At 46.2% G+C, this 21,233-nt stretch overlaps 1 protein-coding gene across 1 annotated transcript in view; it reads right to left on the reverse strand.

The window, feature by feature from the left end:
• The window catches only part of CHAF1A (chromatin assembly factor 1 subunit A), a gene marked incomplete at its 3' end in the record, with an annotated part of 210,162 nt that overhangs the window by 127,168 nt on the left and 61,761 nt on the right, over positions 1-21,233 (reverse strand). Inside the window, exons 4-5 of the mRNA XM_088444069.1 lie at positions 17,162-17,203; positions 1,485-1,726 (exon numbers count right to left, since the gene is read on the reverse strand). Of these exons, the coding sequence (XP_088300195.1) occupies positions 1,485-1,726; positions 17,162-17,203 (284 nt within the window). The remainder of the gene's footprint in view (positions 1-1,484; positions 1,727-17,161; positions 17,204-21,233) is intronic.

Below are 21,233 nucleotides of genomic sequence, written 5' to 3' on the forward strand. Positions count from 1 at the left end.
TTCAAGGATGAGAGACGAAGGCCCAAGTCTAGACCCGTCTGGAGAAAGGAAAGGATCCGGAAAAGACTAAAAGACCTGGGATTAAGACCCTGGTCGAACACCATGCAAAGTAGATATGCCAAATCCTGTGACAAATACACACAACATGGTCCTAACAACTCTTCAACAGAATCCTTTTGCTCGTCCGGATGGAAACGGACCCAGAGACAGAAGATCTGGCCACAGCGTAGAGGGGAGTCTATGAAGAGGCCCAGAAGGTCTGCATAGCACACATGTCAAAGCCAATACGAAGCCACCAGGATCAGAGTGCCTCCTTCCAACTTGAACTTGTGGAGGACCAGAGGAGTCATTGAGATCGGGAGACAAATCAGAGGGAAGGTCCAAGGAACTGCTAGCGCATCTACCAGGAGAGCCTGAAGAAATATATTTATATGCATACTGTACTCACACCTGCAAGGAATGCTTCCTCAGGGACCAGTAAAAGCAGACAAGTACAATAAAACGGTACACTTACTCACATGCACACAGAACTTTTAATGCAGAATGGTGGACTAAATAGCTCAACAATCCAGCTGAAACAGCAGGAAGGTGCAGTAAATTAAGTGCAGCTGCAGGAAGCAGGCTTAGAGGAGACGAGTCCAAGCTTCTCAATCAAGCGCTGAGGCAAGCAATGTTGTAAAATGGCAACCCAGGGTCTAGGAGTTGGAGGAGAGAAGGAAGGAAGCTGGGGCTTACTGGCCGCTAGAGAAAGCGCACCCCAGGGGTGGGGGAGGGGCGAACAGGGAAGCAACCGCCTCCCCCTTCTGACAAAACCTTCAGAGAGATGGCCGCCACTGCTATTAACTAGCCCCTGTACCACATAGATCCCTGGTGGTCTAGTGGAGATAGCGGTAAACCAGCACCTCCGGAGGTCTTCTGCTCCGGCGGTGAGAAAGGCAAACTCGCGGCTCCCTGCATGCAGCGAGCCAGCTGCTTACCTTATGTCCCCGGAGAGCGCCGGCTGCGGCTTAATGTAGTAGAGACCGTGGCGGCGCTGAAGTAGCAGTGGAGGAGTCCTATAGGACGGATTCCAGTGCACATTCAAAAAAATTATTAAATAAAAAATACATTTAAACTATAGGGGACCACCTAAAGTAGCCCCCCTACAATCTGGTGCCTAGCTCCCATCGTCACCAAAACTGAGGGCCTCTGCCTGGAGTATAGAAGAGAGGAGCCTGGGATTTGTATTTAACAGTTTGTGTATAGCCTGGAGAGGAGAGTGAGCACCAGTGTCATGCCTGTGCCCCCTAGTGGAGGAAGAAGAAATTATATTTGCTGCTCAGGCTGAACAGAATCAGGCCATAGTTGGAGTGGCTTCAATTAGGCATGCCTGCAGTGAGGAAAGGCTGAGCTCAATATACGCCCTTGTTCTCCAGAATGTGGGGTAAAAGAAGCACAAATAAATCTTTAAAAGGCTGGTTCTTTTAGGCCCCTAAGAAACTTACTCCATGGCATCAAGCTTCTCTTTCTTTTTTTCCTCTTTCAGGCGCAACTTTTCAGCTTTATCCCGATCCTCCTTTTCTTTTTTCTCTTTCTTTTCTTGTGCCCTCTGTTCTCTTTCTTCATCTTTCTTTTTCTTTGCTTCTTCTTTTGCTTGTTCCCTGGCGACCTTTACTTCCTCTCTAATCCGTTCTCGTTCTTCTTTCTCAGCCTGCAATTTACGTTTTTTATCTTCTTGTTCTTTTTCCTGTGGGAAAGGAATATACAGTGTAACAATGTAATTTGCCAGAGAAAAAGCAGACAACTTGTTTCTAAAAAGTAATGGTTAAATATACACCAAGAGGCAACCAGAAACATTTTTAAACTAGAAAAACCATTTACATAAAGTGTGGAATAATTTACTTTTGATTACCAATATGGAAAATATTCATCTTTCAAATGTACTTTTCAATTATGTTTTCATGAGCCCAATACAGTGCGCTTCCCCATGCCCACCTCCCGCAATGGTACTGTGAAAACCAAGGGGTCTAATTCCTTGGAAGGAAATACCAGCTCCTGTCAAACACAGCCTGTGACATGGCAGTGAGGAGCTAATTGTAGGAGTTTTAAAAAATGTAAAAAATAAAATAAAAAAAAGTTATGGTAATACTTAACTTTGATAACTCACTTTCTTCGAAGTCCATAGGGAGAACTTGGGGTATAAGTGGTGGTTGAAAACCGGGCACCTAACATTTAAAGCTTTGCACTCAGGATGCAATGGTCCTTCCCCCTATGCCCCGCCCCTAAGCCACTTCAGTTTGTGACCAGCCTAAGGCTGGAGGAGGAGTGGAGAGAAGGAAGACTGGTACAAACAAAAATTTATATTTAAGAGAGAAAGAATGAAATGCCTAAAGTGGTGCACAATAAAATTAAAATGTAACTTTTATTGACTTATATTAATATTGTCATGAGACAAATTCAGCAGCGAAAATTTAAAAGGTAAGTAGTGAAAAAAAGTGTTGAATATAGTGATTTAAAATAAATGCAACGATCCTGTACTTCCACAAATACATATATAATCCACTATATTGAATGTGTTATATATTACCCCTTCTGTATTATATAGCATATATATGGTATCTACTCCTTGCTTTATATCAGCATCAGTCAGATACCTAGATTGTAGTCAATAATAAATGGCTATGGACACCATTCTGGGGTGATAGCTGTGGCTATTATAACGTTGTCTAAATCTGTCTTTGACAAATGGGTAAATCGCAGAATTAATAAGTGATGTTTTATAATTGCTTATAAACTCATAGTGCAAATCACTTTATTTAAATAAGCAATATTATATCTCTCCTGTTTTTTCCACATAAATAAACATATATATCTCCAAATGGTCATTTTCGTTCTGGTATAGATTTTATATAAATCTTAATATCAACCCTTAGTGCAATGCTCATGGGAAATATTTGAGTGAGAAGGGGCGATGCGCTACACGCGGCCGAATAGGATTGGGACTAGAGGATTGATTGACATCCCGCTCCTCAAACCACATGCCTGCGGGTATTTAAGGCAGCTCCGGTGAACGGCTCGGCTTACCTTGATAAAGCTTCTAAAGCGAAACGCCGCGTTGGTTCGCAACGCATCCTGTAACCACTAACTATGCTTTAAAAATCCAATACTCCTTATGCTCTCCGTGAAAACCTAAGAGAGCCAGTCTATATTGATATGGCGATTGCAATATTGTGTGTTGGATAAATAATCTGTGGCTGCATATTGGGAGTCATTATCCTCCTGTTATCCATTCAGTATCTGGAAGGGCTGACTCATGGTCCCATGAGAAACAGATACACCAGAAATTACACTAATAGAATTTACATATATTTACCCATTTGTCAAAGACAGATTTAGTTGCCCTGTGGATCCTAAGGACTTCCAAGAAAGTAACCGAAGGTAAGTTTTACAATAACTCTAATTTACTTAGTCAGGAGTCCATAGGGCTCCACAGGGAGACCTTGGGGATGCCCCAAAGCAGTTATTCAAGGGTGGGGACGCTCCTGAACATATAGGAGAATCCCGCAACCAAATGAAGCATGCTGAGAGGCAAATGTATTGAAGGTATAGACCCTTGAATAAAAAGGTGTGAACAGAAGACCATGTGGCCGCCTTACAAAGCTGTTCAGTTGAGGTGCCACGGCGAGTTGCCCACGAAGGACCCACAGAGCGAGTAGGATGAGCAGTAACAGTAGCCGATACAGGAAGGCCTGCCTGTGTGTAAGCCTGTGAGATATTCATGCAAAGCCATCTAGCCAATGTCTGTTGATTGGTTGGCCAACTCTTCTGAAGAAAACGCTCTATTTGTGCTCTATGGATTTCACAAGAAAACTGGTACGGTCCACGTAGATATTTAAAGCACGGACCATATCCAAGGAGGCCTCATCTACCGAGAGAGGTCTTGTGATTGGAAGGTTGGGACTAAGATTTCCTCATTAATACGGAAACGAGTTACCACTTTGGGAAGGAAACCAGTGCGAGTCCGAAGAACAGCCCTGTCCTGATGGGAGATTCAAATTAGGGAGCGCCCCTAAATCAGATAGCCTTTGGGTGGACGTCAGCCAGAAAAAAAAAAAAAAAAGTCTTCGCTGTGAGCCACTTGAGAACCACATAATCCAAAGGTTCAAACTGAGTGCCCTGTAAGGCCTGAAGAACCACTGGACAAATCCCACGGAGCCACAAGAGGGACAAAGGGAGGTTGTATGCGGAGGATACTATGCAGGAAGGTGTGGAAATCCGTCAGTGAAGCAATTCTACGCTGATAAAAAATAGACAGCAGAAACGTGTGCTTTCAGCAAAGTTGGGTGGAGTCCAAGATCCAATCCAGCTTGGAGGAAGGCCAGGACTCTAGAGACCCGAAACACATGAGGGTCATAGCTTCTGACATCACACCATTGGAAGTAGGTAGGCCACACTCTATGGTAAATCCTGGCAGAGGCCGGCTTACACGCTCTGAGCATAGTCTGAACCACAGAGCGAGAAACCCCTTCAGACCTCAGGAGGGATGTCTCAAGAGCCACGCCGTCAAAGACAGACGACCCAGGTCCGGGTGAAGACAGGGAGCCCTGAGACAACAGGTCCGGCCGCTGAGGTAACAGGAACTGTGCGTCTATGGAGAGGCTCCGAAGATCTGAGTATCAATGCCGTCTGGGCCATGCTGGGGCCACCAGCAGGACAGTGCCTCCGTCTTGTTTGACCTTCCAAAGAACTCGAGGAAGAAGGGAGACTGGAGGGAATAGGTATGCCAGATGGAAGCTCCGCTTCACTGATCAGGGATCTAGGAAGGTTGCGTCAGTGTCCCATGTTTGTTGTTGTGTCTGGAGGCCATGAGGTCCACCTCTGGTAGGCCCCATTTGTCCACTAGGAGTTGAAAGCCTTCTTGGTGGCATGCACGTCGTGACGGCTGAGGAAGTCCGCTTCCCAGTTTAGAACTCCCGAAATGAACACACTGCAGATGGCCAGGAGGCGACCTTCGGCCCATGTGAGAATGCATGACACTTCTATCATTGCTGACAGACTTCGAGTTCCTCCTTGGTGACTGATGAAGGCCACTGCTGTGGCATTGTCAGACTGCACTTGTACAGGCTTGCCCTGAAGAATGTCCTGAGCCAGAGTGAGGGCTTTGTAGATGGCTCAGAGCTCCAATACATTGACTGGCAAGGTCGACTCGGTTGATGTCCAACGCCACTGGAAGGAGTGTTGACCAGTCACTGCGCCCCAGCCCCGTAGACTGGCGGCCGTTGTAAGGAGTACCCATTCCATGATCCAAAAGGGGCGACCTTCGGTTAAATGGTACATCTGTAGCCACCAGGAGAGGGGCAGACGAACCTCTGGGGAGGGAGAGGGAGAGAGAACCATTGTTTGAGCCTTGATCTGATGGGGTCGAAGGTGGATACCATGGCTCCTAGAACTTACATTGCTGAGTTCATGGACACTCGGCGACTGGGTAGGAATCTGCACACACGTATTTGCAGTGTGGAGATTTTGTCTGCTGTCAGGGAAGATTTTCTGATCCTGAGAATCCAAAAGAGCTCCCATATGAACCAGCCTTTGTGAAGGATTCAGGGAGGATTTCTTCCAGTTGATTAACCAGTTGTGCTTTTGTAGGAAGGCAACGGTTACCTGAAGATGGCGTTAAAGTACCTCTGGGGAGCTTGCTAAGAGCAAGAGGTTGTCCACATATGTTAGCAGCCAGACCTCCTGCCCACGCAGATGGGCCGCCATGACAGCCATAATCTTGGTAAACACCCGTGAAATTGTAGACAGTCTAAAGGGTAGAGCCTGAAATTGGAAATTTTGCTGTAGTTATAACAAACCGGAGTTATTGCTGATGAGAGGGCGCTATCGGTAGACGTAGGCAAGCGTCCTCAATATCCAGAGATACCATAAAGTCCCCAGGCTCCATAGCTAGGATAATAGAGCTTAGGGTTTCCATCCGGAACCTGGGTACCCTGATGAACTTGTTCAGGGATTTGAGTTTGAGGATAGACCAATGAGACCCATTTGGCATCTGAACCAGAAAGAGTAGACCAACCACCATTCCCTTGCTGTGATAGTGGGACTGGAACTATAACCCCTGCTTGCAGCAAGGACTGAATAGCTTTCTGGATGAGCAGAGCCTGTGTAGAAAAATTGGTGAGGTGACAGTCTTAGAAATGAGAGGGCGTACCCCTGGGAGACCATTACTCTTACCCCAAGAGTCTGTGGTGATTTGACGCCAGCACTGGACAAACTGAAGAAGTCTGCCTCCTACTCTGGAGTCCCCCCAGGAAAAGGGCCCACCCCGTCAGGCTGAAGGTTTATCCTGGGATATTGAAGCAGGACGTCTGGTGGTCCGGATCTGCTTGGTCCTGGGCTTAGCAGCCTTAGTGGAAGTCGACTCCCTTGGAAAGGACTGCCCTTAGGCTTTCCTTGAGGACGAAAGGACCTAAAAAGGATGTTGTCCTAAGTTTTGCTGAAGGCAGAAAGGCAGTCTTTGATGCTAATGTGGCTACAATCTGGTCTAAGCCTGGAACAAACAAGATCTTCTCTTTGTAAGGTAATGCTTCTAATGCTCTCTTAGAATCTGCATCCACCTATCATGCCCGCAGCCACAGAATGCGGCGGGCAAACACCGCCGTAGTCTAAGCTCTAGATGCTACGAGTTTGGCATCCAAGGACGTTTCCCAAATATATGAAGCTGCATCTCTTATGTGAGCTACATAAGACATCTGATCCCGAGAGGCGTCTGAGGGAAGAGATTCAAGGGCGTCCGCCCAGCTCTCAATTGCTTTAGCCACCCATGCAATAGCCATGGTCGGGCAAAAAAATGGCGCCTGAAAGAGTACACAGATTTAAGGCCAGTTTCAATCTTTCGATCCGTAGGGTCCTTTAGTGAGGAAACTGTAGGCATAGGTAATGTAGCGCTTTTAATCAAACACGTAACATAGAAATCCACCGCTGGGAGTGTCTCCCATCTTGCACAATGAGCTGCAGGAAAAGGATAATGAGAAGTCAGGGGTTTTGGGGGCTGAAACGTCTTACTAGGCATCTGCCAAGTCTCAGTCATGTGCTCAACTAGTTGATCCGAGAGGGGAAACTCTGCTAAGGTCACTTTTTGTTGTTTAAATAGTGGGTGCTTTGATTTGGTGGCAGGCTCATCATCCTCTATTTGTAAGATATATCTAACCGCTCGCACAAAAGCAGGTATATTAATTTTAGACTGAATCTCTGCTTCTTCCCCCCAAAAGGGACTCCGTATTATAGAGATCAGCATCTTCTGCCTCCTCAGAATCTGAGAGCTGCGTAGACTAATAAGATAACACAGGACGCTTAGTAGTCATACTGGGTAGGGGCTTCTCACCAGACCTTGTACCGAGTAAGAGAGTATGTCCAACCATAGAGGGGGCATAGAAAGTATCTGTATTGCTTGTACCTGTTGTGGCAACCCCATAGGGGGAATTACAGCTTGGACAGCTAAGGAGTCCGCAATAGTGGCCAGCACCTGAGAAAAGGAAGCAAAGGGGGGCTCCTGAGCCAGGGCTGGGGGGTCTGATGGCGTATAACACTTAGCAAGTAGCCCATTTAAGCTGCATGACAATCTGCATGAGAGCAGTATGGGTGCCGCTGCTTGCTTGCTACTTTTGCCTTTGCTAGACATAGCTGCAGAGTAGTATAGTATACAATATGGCACTGAGTAATATGCAACCACTAGGTATGTGATATACAAGTGGGATTGCAATATACTAATCCTGTCTTATGCTTGGGCAAGCTGCAGGAGCGCACAGCACAAAATATGGCACAGTGCAGTAACAGTATATGACAACCTTCACAAATACAAGAAATGTGAGGTACAGGAAACCCTGAATACACCTGTATGTTAGGGAAAAGATGAGGAAAAAAGGGAAAGATATATGCTGACAGTCAGTATAGAGAATATATAGACAGACAGACAGCGCTAGCATAAGTCACATGCAATGCAGAAATACATATAACTGCAAAATGGCACTACAATCAACTACTCAGTCCTTAAAGGCTGGTAGGCTATAGTGCTACATAACCTGACTCCAGGGAGAGGTATGTAGGGGGATAGGACCCTGTGTTTTCCTGAGAGAGCTGTGGCTGAGCCTGTAGATGATGGCCGCCGGAGACCTCTGAGGGGGCGTGGTCGGAGGAGACTAGCTCAGAGAAGCTAGATCTCAGAGGAATGGCATCCAGAGCTGAGGAGAGGGGTCACTGTAATAGGGAAAGCTGACCTCCCCATGCTGGATTCCCGCTCCATATGTACCCTGGTGTTCGAGTGGATCTCGTGGTCGGAGCCAGTGTTCACCCTCAGCACCTCCGGTCTGTCCCCAGACTGGTCGTAAGACTGCCCATCTGCGGGCCACCGCAAGCAGTGAACCAACTTACCTATTCCCATAGAAACCGGGTTGCAGTATGGGTCTGTCCACAGGGCCAGCTAGCAAGGTCCCTGGGAAGACCGCCGAGAGCACCAGACGGAGCTAGCGTTGCGTCGCTTGGAGACGTGATGGAGCGGCAGCACAGACGTCCCCGTGGAAAGTCTACTGATGCCAACTCTGAATAAATGTTAAATAAAGAAAATCATAAAAATAAAAGCTTTTGGGCTGCAGAAGGAGCGCACTGTTGTAATGGTGACTCCGACTCTGGCCGGCAACCGGCAAAACTGAAGTGCCTCTGGCTCGGGGGCGGGGTATATGGGGAATGACCGTTACATCCTTCGAGCAAAGCTTTAACTGTTGGTGCCCGGTCCCTCAGCCCACCACCTACACCCCCAAGGCCTCCCTGTGGAGCCCTACGGACCATGAAGAAAAAAGTATTTTAGTACTAAAGGTGCATACACACGTAACTATTTTGCAACCAACAATTTGCCATCAGATTTTCCCTTGAAAAAGTGAACGATTTTTTGAAGTGTAATGAACGAAAATGTTCATTCCCTTAATGACAATTGTTATGTTGGAAAGTCTGAAATGAACGATAACTACAAACGGGAGCGCGCTTCAACGATTATCGTTTATCGTTATAATTAGGGATGTGCAGGCTCGGATAGGTTCGAGTTTGCACGTGGAGTTCGGATTTTTCCCTCCAAAAAAACGGAACTCAGAACGAGGCAAAACGTCATCTTACATGGACGAACATCATCATTCCTGGTCTTTTGTCCAGGAATGATGATGTTCGTCCATGTAAGATGACGTTTTGCCTCGTTCTGAGTTCCGTTTTTTTGGAGGGAAAAATCCGAACTCCACGTGCAAACTCGAACCTATCCGAGCCTGCACATCCCTAGTTATAATACAGAAACTAAACAATTTTTTTAACGATTACGACGTCGTTAACGACAAATCGTTCAAAAAAATTCTCACGCGCATATGCACCTTTACTTTTAAATCCTTTTCTCTTTCTTCCTTTGGGGGGCACTGGAGACTCTGGGATCTAGCAGGTGGCACAAGGAGCAGGGGCACTTTTCAAATAAAACTGTCAGCACAGGCATCTCCCCCTCTATACCACACCAACTGTCAAGGACTTCAGTTTTTCTTTTTTTAACTTGGAAAGTACAGGTGCAGTAGGAGAGTGTATTGCGACACAACTGAACTATTGCATAAACCACTGTTAAACTTAGAATATACTACAGCAACTATAGCAGAACGTGAGCAAGGGCACCCAGTGTCCTCCATGGAATCAGCAAAAAAGTATGTACAAAAATATGATTTTTACCATTAAATCTTTCTAAGTCAATCTGGGGGATACGCTTGACCATGGGGGGTAGCGAGGAGCTAGCACTTAATAGGTTAACTTTTTTTACGGTATATAAACACCTCCCCTCCAAATCCTTCCTCAGTTTAAACTTCATAAGCCGTTAGGTTGAAGAAAAAAAATAAACTTGCATCCTTTCCACATGCATAACTTATTAGGGAGGGATCCCCCAGATGGACTCAGATTTAACAGCGAGTACCAAAAACCTTGTTTTCTCCTTCCTCCTTCTGGAAAACTCTCTTGGCTATGGGGGATGTAAAAAGCTGACCCTTGGGGAGAGTATGTTCAGCCCAGGCTAAATGCAACACTTTACATCCGTGAATGCAAAGTCATAACAATCTGGTGAATGTATGAACTGAGGACCATATAGCTGCTCTGGATATTTGCTCCATGGAAGATCCATGCCACTCCTACAAAGTTCACACCAAGCGAGTGGAATGGGCAGAGATTCTACAATTTTCTGATGAAAAGTAATGTTACCTCTACTTTAGACAGAAAAAAAGGCAGTGTACAACCATGGTCAAAAGTTTTGAGAATGACAAGTATTGGTTTTCACCAAGTTTGTTGCTTGTGTTCTTAGACCTTTTGTCAGATGTTACTATGGTATACTGAAGTAAAACAACAAGCATTTCATAAGTGTAAAACGCTTTTATAGACAAGTACATTTAAGTTTATGCAGCAAAGTGTCAATATTTGCACTGTTGACCCTTCTTTTTAAGACCTCTGCAATTCACCCTGGCATGCTGTCAATCAACTTCTGGGCCATATACTGGACTGATGGCCGCCCATTCTTGTCTAAGCAATGCTTGGAGTTTGTCAGAACTTGTGGGTTTATGTTTGTCCACCCACCTCTTGAGGATTGACCACAAGTTCTCAATGGGATTGAGGTCTGGGGAGTATCCTGGCCATGGATCCAAAATTTTGATGTTTTGTTCCCCGAGCCAATTAGTTATCCCTTTTGCCTTATGGCAAGGTGCTCCATCATGCTGGAAAAGGCATTGTACGTCACCAAACTGTTCTAGGATGGTTGGGAGAAGTTGCTCTTGGAGGATGTTTTGGTACCATTCTTTATTCATGGCTGTGTTCTTAGGCAAAATTGTGAGTGAGCCCACTCCCTTGGCTAAGAAGCAACTCCACACATGAATGGTCTCAGGATGCGTTACTGTTGGCATGACACAGGACTGATGGTAGTGCTCACCTTTCCTTCTCCGGACAAGCGTTTTTCCAGATGCCCCAAACAATCTGAAAGGAGATTCATCAGAGAGAAAAAAAAAAACACTACCCCAGTCCTCATCAGTCCAATCCCTGTACCTTTTGCAGAATATCAAAGATCCTGGGTCCTACACACATCGATCCAATGGCCCTCACAATGTCCAAAGAGGCCTCCACCGTAGAACAAAGTGCCTGAAAACAGGGACCACTATATCCTGGGTGATGTGAAGGTAGGTTGCCTAAAGCAAGTTTAAAGAACGGGCGGGTAAGAGTGAAAAACCAGCAAAGGGTAGTGACAGGACAATGCGCCCAAGTCTGACACCCATCATAGCCAGCTGGAAGACTGTCTTCCACATAAGCTAATGAATGTCTACAGAGTCCAAAGACTCAAGGGCGATGACTGAAGAGCCCGAAGCACCAAAGACCAGGTCCAAGGAGCAGAGGAACAAATGCTGTACTTGGAAAAAATCTTGAAGTAAAGTTTGTACGTCTGGCATCAGAGCAATCTGTCTTTGAAAGAGGACAGAGTGTAGAAAACTGCACTTTACGGAAGAAAGGTGGATGTCAATCCAAATCTGCCTGCAGAAAGAAGTGGTCCCGAGAGAAAGCAAACACTCTGGAGTTAAAAATTCCTTTCAGAACAACAAGCATAGTAAATCCTCCAAAGCTCTGATAAAGTCTTGCAGAGGAGGGCTTACGGGCATAGTACGTATGACCAACCTGGAGAACCCTTTAGCACTAAAGGGAGATGTGTCAAGGGCCACCTAGTCAAGCGAGACAGGCCAAATCTGGATGAAAGCAAAGGCCTTGAGACAAAAGACCCAACGGCAGAGAAGATGCAGCGGGGTGTCGATAGATCTGCGTACTAAGCATTACTGTGCCACCCTCCCACTGCACCTTGCAGAGGACCTGTGGAATTCATGATATTAGAGGAAAGACAAACAAGAGACGCCGCCATCGTGGCTAAAATCTTGTTCAAATCAGGACCACAGAGAGCCTCTAGAGCAGAGGTGGCGAACCTTGGCATTCCAGCTGCTGTGGGACTACATATCCCAGCATGCACTGCCAGAGTATTGCTATTAGGGAATGCTAAAACTGTGGTAGGCATGCTGGAATATGTAGTCCCACAGCAGCTGGAGTGCCAAGGTTCGCCACCACTGCTCTAGGGCCTTCCTAGAGTCTGCGTCAGCATGCCATAAACAAAGCCAGAGGGCTCGCCTAACAGCCATTGAGGATGCTAACACCTTGGAGGGTAGGACACCAGTATCTATTGCTGCCTCTCCTAAATAAGAGGTCTCCTCCTGATGTGCTCCACTAACGCCAATAGCTCATTTCTATGGGTACCCGAGCTGAGGCCTTCCTGAAGAGTGTGTGTCCAACCTCCGATGGCTTTAACCATCTAAGCGGTAGCCAGGGCTGGAGGTGCGATAGCACCTGCTGCAATGGGAGTCCTTTTTGAGGCAAGATAACAATGTCCCGTCTGTTGGATCCTTAAAGGATGCCATATTTGGACTCGTGTTCTTGACGAGGCTGACAATGTGAGCATCCACCTGAGTCCGCAGCAGCTAGAGAATAGAAGGAGGCAAGGGTGAGCCCAAGCCTCCGCTAGAAGGTCCTCTAAATGTGCACAAGACGGGAATTTTGCAGAAACAGTCTTTAGACGCTTCAATACCAGAGCACTAGCCTTAGGGGTCTGCTCTTCATCTTTGATGTGGAGGACAGCTTTCACCTCCTTAAACAGGGCTGCTACATCTGAGTCCTTGTGATCTCAGCATCTGAAACATTGGACATAATGTCCTAGTGAGTTGAGGAAACCTCAGAGCCCATAACTGGACAGGGGAATAGAACTACCTCGACTAGATTGTCTGTGCCTAAAGTGCAGTCCCTGTCCAGCATCTAATAGAAAGATACAGACACCTGCGCTAATGCGAGAAGGACTGCATTCATGGTGGTTCTAAGGCAGTATGATGTAAAGGTACCCTAAGACATTACAACAGACGACCTCTGGTTGGGAACCTGCAAAACTCCGGACACAGAGCCCATCGTGGTTCTGAGGAGAAAGTACAGTGCAGTTACGAAAGACTGAAGCACTTTTACACCTGAGTGCCCTAAAAGGGGAAATGCAATGAATGTGACCTCACCACAATAAGCGGGGCTTTACAGAACAGTGTTTACTAAACCGCTCTCAGCTATGTCAGAGAGAATTAAAGCAGGTGAACAGGTTAGTAAAACTGTACTCCTACAAACAATACATGCACAAAGAAACGTTCAGTGCTTTAACAAACCCCACCCAGCAGGAAGGAGCTTAATGTATAACCTGGACCTCAGAGGAGGAGGCGCCCTGGTTGTCTAGCGGAGGCGATAGGCGGCCTGGCCGACTTGTCAGCAACGCTGGTGACCTCCAACACCAGCGGCAATAGCCGCTGCAGCTCGCTTTTACCTGCAGCTGCTCTTACCTATGTGAGCACCGCATGTGCTCCCCGCCAAGTCTGGCTGCGGGTCCCTGGTGTGTGCTGGGGACCGGCCGAAGTCACTAATGTACTCGCCACTGCTGCAGCCCACCAGATATAAAAATAAATTAAATTTGAAGAAAAGGCTTAGACTGCTTAAGCAATCTCTAAAACAATATATTACATGAGCACATAAGTATAAATAAAGTTTTATTATAAAAATTACAACCATAAAAACACAAACTAGCACTAGCTAGGCTACTATCGAACGTTAATTACATTCATATACAAAGTGGTGGGTGGTGTGGAGTGGCAGGAGGTCTGTGTTTGTGACATGCGATGTGGAGTCACTATACACTAACATCCGCCATCTGGGGGGTGTTGAAGCCAGCCGCCACTTCCTTAGGTCTGATGTGGATCTTGGAGAGAGCAGGTGTAAGTTTGTGCTGAATTCAATTATGTTTATACTGACTCAAAACAATTTTTTGTTTTGGGTCAGATCATAATGTATGACAAATTTCCAAGTAGGAATTCTCATCTTCTCTGAAATAAGTAAGCTGTGCTGCTTAAATTACCGGAGGAGACAGTGTTTCGCTTATCAAATAGTGCCCGGGGATTAGAAATTGCAACCTGACTAAGGCGATTACTGGACGAGACCGCACACTTGTTATCGGCACTGCTCGTGGAGTACAAGCCGCAGCTAGTACAAGGTAAGACCAGACCAGCAACACCACAAAGTTATTTTTGTTGGGAGAAAGCTGAGTATTCGTACCGGGACATGAAAACTGTCTATAATCACAAACTACTACTTGTTCCACTTGGATGTGGGTGTATATATATTGCTCTATAAACATAATAGACCTCGTCAATTCTCTATTTGTTGAAATTTGGAGTAAATCCATCCTCCAAAATCTGTATAGTGGATTAAAAGTACATATGCACTACGGTGCTCTTGAGCATTTTAAAGTGAGAATTAGCAGAGTGCTAGTTTGTGTTTTACGGTTGTAATTTCTATAACAAAACTTTCTTTATACTTATGTGCTCATGTAATATCTTGTAAGCGCCCCCCATGTTATGTTATTTAGACATACCAAAATTTTACTTTTCTGTAACAACTGCAATTCAGATACATCTACTGGGAGGCTGCTTTAATTTGAATATAATTAGATAGTCATTATATAAAATAGATTGCGCCTAGTTATAATATTGTGTATTAGTCTCTAAAACAGTGCCTGCTCCTGCAGGGCACCATACGATCGATGGATTAGCTGTAGACGAAGGAGTACCATTTCCAAAGAGGGGGTCTTTATCAGGGTTTCGTAGAGGTAAAGGGCGATTGAAACTCCCAAGAATTTGAGGTGGGCAACCATCACTGCCAATATTTTGGTAAATACATACGAGGGCAGAGGAGATGTCTTAACAGGAAAGCCCGGAATTGGATGTGGGAATACCAAATTGCAAAATGAAGGCAGGATTGATGCTATTTCCATATGGGGATGTGTAAGTAAGCATCCAGAATGTTCATGCACACCAGAAATTCTCCTGCTTCCTTGCTGGCTATTACTGACTGAAAGATTCTATCTTGAATTTGTAAAAATACAAAACGAACATTAAAAGACCTTTAGGTTAAGTATTGGTCATGCCACTATGAAAAGTTTGAAGCAGAACCCTTTGGATCTTTGTCCCACTGGAACCATAACAATGACCCCAACAAAAGAAGATTGTTTACAGCCTCCTTCAAAGCCAATATCTTTTGGTAGGATGCTGGAAGACGTGTGAAAAAGAATCTCCCAGGAGGAAGTGCCAAATATTTTATTTTGTATCTTGCCCGAGGCATCGGAACAAGTTGGAAACAATATTTCCCTAATCTGAAGACAGCCCCCCCACCATAGCATCATAGGATACATAGTGGATGAGTAACCAGTAATGCAGATTGTCAGTCAGTGGGGTTTTTTTGCATACGGACGGCGGTCCATCTCCTCTAATTCAAATCGCCTAGCTGTTCTTCCTTACCCCGACAAGAACATTCCGTGGAGGATTTGTCACCTGGAAGCCTTTAGTTCTGAGAACGGTTGTGTCTAGATGCCTCTCCGGAGCCTCTGGAAGAAGAGAAGTCTTTCTAGAGAAAGAGAAACCTGTACCAGACCTTGAGCACAAGGAGGCTCAACTGACTCAGAAGGTTGAACCCCAGTTTGACTTACAGTACCAGGCATCGTAGGAGGTACCTCAACTGGTTCATGAAGACAAGGAGCAGCTACAGACCCCGACAAGGAAGGTGTAGTTCTGAAGGCTGTCAGTTGCTGAGATAATTCAGCCCATAGCGCACACAGCAGAATTAGAGCGTTCTGGGGCTCGAAAAGCGCACACTTCAAACTGCCCACCAGGCAGAACTTGCATGAGGGCATTTTGATTTGCATTTGGCAGAGGCAAAAACTTATTGAACTGCACCACTATTATGGGACTGCTCCTGCAGCATTGCCTTTGCAAGACATAGTAATGAAAGGAGAGCCACAGAGAATCGATAAAAACAATACAAAACCTTTATTTTGTTTTTTAAAGGCACGCAGTAGCTGAAAAAATAAGTGTAGCAATTGACCATACATAGACAGAAGTGCACCAATTGTTCTTGGATGCAGACAATAGAAAGAGTGGTTCTAGAATCACCTAAACTGGCCCCGCCACCTTGGAATTCATGTCCCAGGTATCTCCTTACCGGAGTCATGGGAACAAACCGCAGCTTTTTGCTGTTGGTCCATCAAAAAGACGGATCATACTTTGCATCTGCAGCAGCCTCAGTTCAGTGGATGCTGTGCTTGGGGTGCCCGGATGCTACTCTGTGGCACATGCTGCGAGTACCCCCAGAGGCTCCCCCATAGCAGGCATAATACCGCAACATGGAGTATGCTCCTGGATACAACACAATTATGCTGGGCATACACTGCCAGATAAAATGTCTGTCAGACCGACAGACATTTTATCTGGCTGCCTGCCAGCCGCAGATGTCGCCGGCATACACTGAGAAATCTCACAGTGTATAGCCCGACATCCGCGCTCCGCCCCCGGGGGAGGAGACATTTCCCTGTTCCTTCCGTAGGAACACAGGAAATGTCTGTCTGTCGGCCGCGCTGGGCATACACTGCCCGATGCGGCTGACAGTTTCCCGGGTAAATATCGCATCGGACGGGCATGCTGGATAATCCAGCATGCCCGACCGAGCAATATGTAACCCTCGGTCGCCCGCATACACGCTGCAATTATCACAGCGATCCGCCGATATCGGGCGGATCGTCCCGATAATTGCAGAGTGTATGGCCAGCATTAGAAATAAAAGTCAAATCTTCCAGGCTGCTAGAGAAATCTGAAATAATGCCCGGCTCCATCGGGTACTTAAACTAAACTAAATCAGGTGGGGTATAGAGGAGGGAGGAGACAGTTGCAAAACTTCAGTTTTAAATTGCAAGGCACCACTCTCCACTGGCTTTACCCCAGTGTAACACAAGTGTCCCCCAGTGGATAATGTAGAAAGTTACTGTCAATGTTAAGTATACACCACTTAAGTTATATTTTGTTCCAATCCAATAAATGGGAGAAGAAAAAAATATAAATAGCAAGTGAAAATGCAATGAAAGAGCACAAAGTATAACTATATTCCTATGCAGAGAATGAGTTGGTGGCACTAAGCAAAACATTTACAGAATATAATCAAAAGCTTGCAGATATGATAATCAACTTACATTTAACTTTTTCTTTTCTGTAGACTGCTTATTTACAGTAATCTGAAACAAAACAAAAAAAAATAAAAAAAAAATAGTAAAAAAAAATAAAGTGTGTAGGGTCTATTTTGATAAGTCTGCTGGCAATCATAATAATTTATTTAAATATTAGTACCTCTAAAGCGTGTCTAAACATATCTAAAACCATGTCTTTTTGATATTGACAGTTAATTACTTTTGATTTTCAGGGATGACTGCAGTCGACCACAGATACCACATCATATGTAAATGACTACTTAAATTAAGAGCTCCGGAAAAGAGTCCGGTACTTGGAACCATAATGCATAATGTACTGGTTGAGGTGAAATCGGAAAACTACCTTAGGGAGGTAACTTAATCAAGGACAGCCCAGTCCGAGGGAAAATTAGAAAAGGCGAGCAACAGGACAATGTGCTCAAGTCAGAAACTCGACAGGTCGTTGCGATGGCAAGGAGGAAGATAGCCTCCCAAGTAAGCCATCGGATATCTCCAGTGTCCAAAGGCTCAAACCTCCACGGAGCCTACATAGGACACCCTGTAGAAAAGTCATTACACCCGTCAACAGGCAATCTGCCGCTGGAAGAGTACCAAAAGAGCTAAGACCTGAAACTTCGTCAGAGGCACAAATCCAGACCCATCTGTAGGAAAGATATGATAAGTGACAGATGGAAGGATCTGGGATTGAAATCTCAAGCCAAACATTAGTCAAAAGTAATTTTTTCATACCCGGCAATAATTCCTGGCAGAGAAAGGTTTAAAGGGGATTAAAAATGGTACGAACGATCAACCGTGAGAAACCCTTAGCTCTCAGGACGGATGTCTCAAGAGCTACCCTGTCAAAGTGAGATGAGCCAGATCCAGATGGAAGCACAGGGCCCCGAGACAGGAGTTCGGGCCTGAGGGGAAGACTCAGTGGAGCATCGATGGAGTGGCCCAGAAGATCCGCATACAAAGCTCTGCACGGCCAATCCGGAGCCACGAGGATAACGATGCAGACCTCCAATTTGCAAATGACTTGCAGAATCTTTGAGATTGGAGGGAAGACGTACATGTGTGGGAAGGACCACCAAACCAAGAGCTCCCGGATACCTGGTGTGTGAGTAGTATCATGGTAGTTTGTGGTTGTGTCAAGGTGTCATGTCGGTGTCTCATAGGCCCAAGCAGAAGCTGATAGAAATCTCGATGTAGGGCCCACTCGCCCAAGTGAACGTCCTGGCGGCTTAGAAAGTCCGCCTCCCAATTTTGGACACTGGGTATGAAAACTGCTGACCGAATGATGCTCTGCCCACTGTAGAACGCAACACACCTCTTATGGCGCCGCCACTGCCACCCTGATGGTTTATGTAGGAGACAACTGCCACGTTGTCGGACTGCAACTTTACTGGCAAACGCTGGAGTAGGGGCTGTGCTACACAAAGAGGTCTGTAAACCGCTCAGAGTTCCAGAATATTAATGAACGGATCTCCTGAGCTGTCCAAGAACCTGAAATATCTGCTGACATGTCACCACCTCCCAACCCCAAAGACTTGATGGGGGTGAGCAGGAACCATTTCTGGATCCAAAAGGGGCAGCCCTTGTCCAGGTGGGACAGGTAGAGCCATGACAAGAGGGAATGAGAGATCATCTGAGACTTGAGATGTAGATGGGATTTGTTCCACCGGGCCAGAATCTCCATTTGTAAAGGATGTGAATGAAACTGGGCATACGCCACAAGAATGTGTGAATTTTGGAATGCAAGGACCGGAGTTTGTCCAGTAGAAGGAAAGCCTGAAATCCAGTAAGGCCCCAAAATATAACATCTCCTGAGATGTTCGCCAATTGATGATCCACCCGTAAGACTGGAGTAGGTCTACAGAGACGGATGTGATCCCTTAGCATGTCTGGGGACTGGACCAGATCGTCAAGAGAGGGCAGTATTCTGACCCCCCTGCATCGGAGATGTGCTGCCAGTGACCTTCATAAAAACACGAGTAAAGTCTAAATGGCAATACCTGAATTGAAAAATGTTCCTCCCATACAGCAAACCTGAGGAAGTGCTGGCTACTGATCCTTATTGGAACATGTAAATAGGCATCAAGGGAGGCCAAGTAGTCCCCTGGTTTTAGAGCCATAATGATAGAGCGCAGAGACTCCATGCGGAACTTGGCAACCTGAAGGTACCCGCTGAGGATGGGTCGGAACAAGCCATCCGGCTTCTGATCAGGAATAGGTTGGCATAGAAATCTGTGCCCCTCTGGGATGACGACTTGAGGCCAGAGAGACAAATGGATCTCCCACAGTGCTCTGGTTTTATTGGATCTGCTGGAAGGCCTGCACAAAAAAAATTGGGCTGGAGGACGTTTCTAAATGGTGAGGGTGTAGCCTTGTGAAACCACCACTTTACCCAGGCATCCATCATGGCCAACATCAGAGTATCGGAGAAAAGCAGAAGCCGGCCTTCCATGCTGGGGTCCCCTAGATGGGGGGCCACCCTGTCATGCAGCAGGCTTGTCGGTCGGCGTTGTAGAAGGATGTCTGTTTTCCTCTTTGACTTGGGAGGCCTTAGTGGAAGAACCCTGGAACCTGTAGAAAAACTGACCCTTGGCCTTACCTTGTGGACGAAAAGAGCAAAAAGTCCTGGGGCTGCCGCAGAGGGAAGGTAAGCAGTCTTGGATGACGCTACCGTAGCCACAATTTTGTCCAACTCTGGCCCAAAAATAACCTCCCCCAAAAAGGGAGCGCTTCAAGTGCCTTCTTACAGACTGCATCATCGCGCCAGATCCACCTCCCTCAAGATAGGAGCCTGCTTCCCTGATATAATCCACCATAGACAACAACTCTGTTCTGGTCTCCACAATGGAGACCCTCTTAAAGGGAATCCGCCCCTCGTCCGATGGCTTTAGTCAGTAGCAGGTTCTGAAGTCGCTTAGAGGAAAGGAACTTAGCAACCAACTTCTTCTGACTTAAATACCGGGGTTTCTGACAGATGTCTGGTCAGTCATTAATCAGGCCTCAACATCCACCTAGCGTTCCCGCTAGGCTGTTTTAGCGGGGCGCAGCGCCCTGCCATCCTTCTGGAGGGCAAAAAGCACCCTGCCCTCCAGAAGGAGAACAAAAAGCGCCCTGCCCTCACAGCGTGCAGTCTTCACCCGCGGGTCGCAGTGTCCCGCGGGTGGAGAAGTGTGCGGTGACCCCGCATGCGCCCGGCATCTATTCTCCCTGTCTGCAGTGCTTAGGGGCTGCCCGGCGTGTCCGTAAGTGCCGGACACGCCCCCAAGAGTGGCAAAAAGGGGCAGCGTCTTATAGACGTCCCCTTTTCAATGGCCACGCCCCCTTTTTGTACGCCCTGCCTGCCGCCGGAGCTAGAGTGAACACTAACCATCCTCGTGATCTAAGGAAATCTCAGAGGACGAGACATGAACGGTCCTTGTCTAGCACCTGTTGGGAGAGATCGACAATTGTGCCAACCCCTGCACAGATTGAGAGAACAAATGGAACCATGGTGGTTCTGTGGCAGACTGTTGCGAATCACCCTGAGCAATTAGAACACTGGCGACCTGGCCTGCACCTGTAGACAGACTAGCAGGGGAAGAGGGCCTGGGGGATGTGAGCTGATTAACTGCAACATTACCTGTGAAAGCTCCTTCCTGGCGCTATTTAATTCGCATTCAATTGAATCGACTCCAGTAATTCAGAAATACAAGAAAATACTCTTCACTTACCTACATGCACAAAGAACATACAGTCAGGTGCATAAATATTGGGACATTGACAGAATTTTCATATTTTGGCCTCTATTCACCACCACAATGGCTTTGAAATTAAACAAACAAGATGTGCTTTAACTGCAGACTTTCAGATTTAATTTGAGGGTAATTCCATCCAAATCAGATGATCGGTGTAGGAATTACAACGGTTTCTATATGTGCCTCCCACTTTTTAAGGGGCCAAAAGTACTGGGACTATCAACTCAAAAGCTATTTCATGGACAGGTGTGGGCTATTCCCTCGTTATTTCATTATCAATTAGCAGGTAAAAGGTCTGGAGTTGATTCTAGGTGTGACCTTTGCATTTG

Source organism: Taudactylus pleione, unplaced genomic scaffold, assembly GCF_031769625.1.
Source record: "Taudactylus pleione unplaced genomic scaffold, aTauple2 ptg000347l, whole genome shotgun sequence".
In the NCBI taxonomy this organism is placed as follows: Eukaryota; Metazoa; Chordata; class Amphibia; order Anura; family Myobatrachidae; genus Taudactylus; species Taudactylus pleione.